Here is a 3728-nt window from a genome sequence, read left to right as displayed (position 1 = left end):
ATGAGCAGAACAAGCAACAATTTGATACAAAAACCAGAAGGCTCTTCTTTCGAAGTGTCTTGGGACGGCGACAAAGACCCCTCATATCCTCGCAACTTTACCAAACTGAAGAAATGGACCATTACATTCATAGTTTCCCACGTGAGTTTATGCGTGTAAGTTTTACCACTCTCCTTCAGGGGAATCTAGTCGACCCATCTCTAAACTTGGCAGGACCTGTGCAAGCTCCATCTACACCTCCACATACGAGGGAATGGAAGCACAATTCCACAACTCAAGAATTGTGTCAACACTCGGGCTTTCAACCTTCGTCTTGGGCATTTCTCTAGGCCCCATGCTTCTCAGCCCACTGAGCGAGCTCTACGGCCGACGTCCAATTTACCTCGCGTCATGGAGCTTATACATCATCTTTCTCATACCACAGCTTGTCGCCAAGAATATTGCCACCATGCTCGTCTTTCGCTTCCTAGATGGTCTACTAGGTAGCACATTCCTCGCCGTATCTGGTGGAACCATTCGGGATTTATTCGCAAGTAAAGAAATAGGAGCGCCCATGGCCGTGTTTGCCGTCTCGCCATTCATCGGACCCAGTCTCGGACCGTTGGTGGGCGGGTTCATCAATTATTACACAGACTGGCGCTGGACATATTATGTTTTAATGATTTGGTCCATTCCTGTGTGGTTGACGATTGTACTCTTTGTTCCCGAAACATTTCGTAAGTCACAAGTACCAAAATGCATTTATCTATTCTAACTCGTGTATAGATCCAATGCTGCTGAAAAAGAAAGCCAAGCAACTTCGCACAACAACTGGCGACAATCGGTGGATAGCGCCCATGGAGCCAGTCGAAAAGTCCATAGCTCAAATCGTTGGCACGTCCCTCCTCCGGCCCTTTCAGCTCTTGATTTTTGAGCCCATGTGTCTCAGTCTTTCCGTCTTCTCTGCCATACTTCTGGGCATCTTGTATCTTTTCTTTGGCGCTTTCCCGCTTGTTTTTGGGGCAGTGTATCAATTTAAGCTGTATCAGACGGGTATCTCATTCTTGGGCATCATGTGCGGTATGCTGATACCAGCCGTCACCGGCCCGTTTTGGAACCGCATTGCCTCCATTCTCGACTTTAGGGACAAGGGGGAAAAAGACCAGGATGGGGAGGAGCCTGAGGGTAGACTACCGCCTGCCATTGTTGGTTCGTTCTTGGTGCCCGCTGGAATTTTCGTCTTTGGCTGGGCTGCGTATTCGAGGGTGCACTGGATGGTGCCTATCGTTGGATCCGCCATTTTCGGACTTGGGTGAGTGTAGACCAAGTTGATCTTACTTCCCGCGACTATAATGCGAGCTCACGATGCTCCCTTGCTGCATTTTATCCACGTGGCGACATGGAATTGCCATTGAGCAGAATTCATCATCTTCACAGTTGGGGAAAATTGAGACTAATAAACTGAAATACAGGACCATGTTGGTATTTACCGGTATATTCACATTTCTTGTAAGTACATTGTGCCACCTCTGCATCGGAACATATTAACAAAAGGCGCTAAACGAAGTCCATAGGTCGACGCCTACCCCTTATATGCTGCGAGTGCATTAGCCGCCAACGCCTTTGTGCGTTGCCTGTTTGCCGGTGAGTTCCCCAACGCCCTGAGAATCTAAATACTTTATTCGTGGCGGCATTGGTCTGACTTTTCTCATGAACAGCCGCATTTCCCCTATTCGGAACGCAAATGTATGAGACGCTGGGAATTCAATGGGCTTCGTCGCTGTTGGCATTTCTTACCGTGGCAATGATACCATTTCCTTTTCTGTTCTTGATGCGTGGCAAACGAATACGAGCGAGAAGCCGCTTCGCTACTTCACTGGTATAGACTTGAATTCATATTGTTTGGATAGAGGACATCATGATAGGAAAAGTCAGGCTATGTGGGACCAACTCACGACAGCCCCGATTCCATTTCAGGATGCGTAATCTTAACGTATTTGAGATTGAGATTCCTATGTCTGCTCTAGAAGTGTAATTCGAAATTCTAGCTTGAATGTATCCAAGTATTCAGTCTAGTTCAGCGCCAGATCTACTGGTATTCGGCGATTATGTTTAACCGCAACACTAGCTATTGCCCTATACATAACTAACTAGTCTAATATGTTTAAATAATATTAGAATAAAGAAAGTGAAATCCACTGATAGTTGACTTGACACTGAAATCCAGCTAGCTATTCAGCAAGCAGGTTAGTGTACAACATGTTAGGTCATTCCATTGACTGGAGCCACACTGTCAACGAAATTCAAGAGGGTATAATTTCTCTCCAAGTATGGCATGTTCGGTTTATTACATGGGATGTAGTATACTGGGTCTGGGTGTCCAGATTGTTGGGTTAACAATGTTCCGTCGAGGCTGCTGACATGCCAGAGTGGTTATCAGGTTAGACCACGAGGCCATGAGCGAAAAGGTCGTCCAGCAATAGCGGCCCTTGGCGGAATATCTCCTATACCCAGCTAATAAGTATGCATGTCTTGTCTATCTCTCCATGTGGCTTCTGACACTACGATAGTTGCTTTCTTCCCAGGGCTCAAATTAAAGGCTACGATCCGGGTCTTCGGGGGGTCGACTGGGAATCAAATAGTCAGTCGTCTAGTCAAATTTGGAGGCTTTTCGAGGATCTCCAATCGTCAAGATCATCATATTTTCCACTATGCAATTTTGTGGTTACCATCACTGTTAAATCCAACATGATTATACTGCAAAAGCCAGCGAGTTGTTCGGCTAATTCTAAAGCGGGAGAGTTTGAATTCGCCCTACCCTGTAAAGATATTCCAATTGGGTTGCTCTCATATCAAGGCATTACCAGTGCTTGCACATTATCGTCTTTAGGTTACCTCTGTCAAGGATGTTTACTCGAGGGAGCATCGACCACGTCCATACTCCATCCTTGAAAGATCTTGTCTGCTGACCAAATCTCGATATTTTCTGAATAAAACATGCTTTCTGCCCTTTCAGGTATCGGCTCTGGTAATGTTACACGGAAGTCACGTTGCCATAAAGGCACGGGCCGAGCCTTGAACCCGACAACAGCTACACTGTTGAGGGTGGTCACGTGATGAGTTCAGACTCACGCGATGCCCACAGCATCACACACTCACGGCTTGTCAGCATCGTAGCTAGTTCTCACAAGTACAAAATATAATTGATATTTACTGTCAATCATCTCGTACAATATTTACAAGGGCTGGAGAGCTACTGGAGGCCTCAGGCTCCTAGGCTCAATTACTCACCGCTGTTTGATATAAAAAAGCGTGCATGCATAAACGATTGAGAGATCGGGTTCAAGAGTAGGTAAAAGCAATTTGATGACATTCAAATCTACGTTTGGCCTTGTGGGCTCCATTTTATGGTGTTGAGCCGGCTTACCTCAGCCGGCTCGCCATCCCTTTTGGGGCCCCACTCCCGGCTGCTGCAACCAATCAGATACATACATCACTTCTGGTGCTGCAACAAGAACCAAGGAAGGACCAGACCTTTAATATTGAAGCGAATTATTAGCCGGATACGATATTATCCTACGCCCTTCAACACAAGCCGTTCCATTTTGTCACGGCGAACAATCTTCTCTATAATATCCAGTAAAGTCTTGGTCCATAAAATGTTTCGACATAATAAACAGCCGTGTGTGCATTTATGTAACAAGGGCCTAATATTTAGGGGCTTAGAACTGTTGAACATGAAACAGCAT

The 3728-nt window shown here is 45.9% G+C and overlaps 1 protein-coding gene across 1 annotated transcript; it reads left to right on the top strand.

The window, feature by feature from the left end:
• Nucleotides 1–1652, top strand: MAA_09243 (Major facilitator superfamily domain protein; the record flags this gene model as incomplete). The annotated part of the gene is made up of 5 exons (XM_007827241.1): nt 1–155; nt 214–716; nt 766–1291; nt 1452–1488; nt 1554–1652. The coding sequence occupies 5 exons, from the start codon at nt 1–3 to the stop codon at nt 1650–1652; spliced, it is 1320 nt and encodes a 439-aa protein (XP_007825432.1).
• Nucleotides 1653–3728: the final 2076 nt, after the last annotated feature.

Source organism: Metarhizium robertsii (assembly GCF_000187425.2).
Source record: "Metarhizium robertsii ARSEF 23 chromosome Unknown MAA_Scf_10, whole genome shotgun sequence".
Classification (NCBI taxonomy): Eukaryota; Fungi; Ascomycota; class Sordariomycetes; order Hypocreales; family Clavicipitaceae; genus Metarhizium; species Metarhizium robertsii.
Note: the sequence above shows the minus strand (reverse complement) of the source record. Positions and strands in the feature narration are given on the sequence as shown.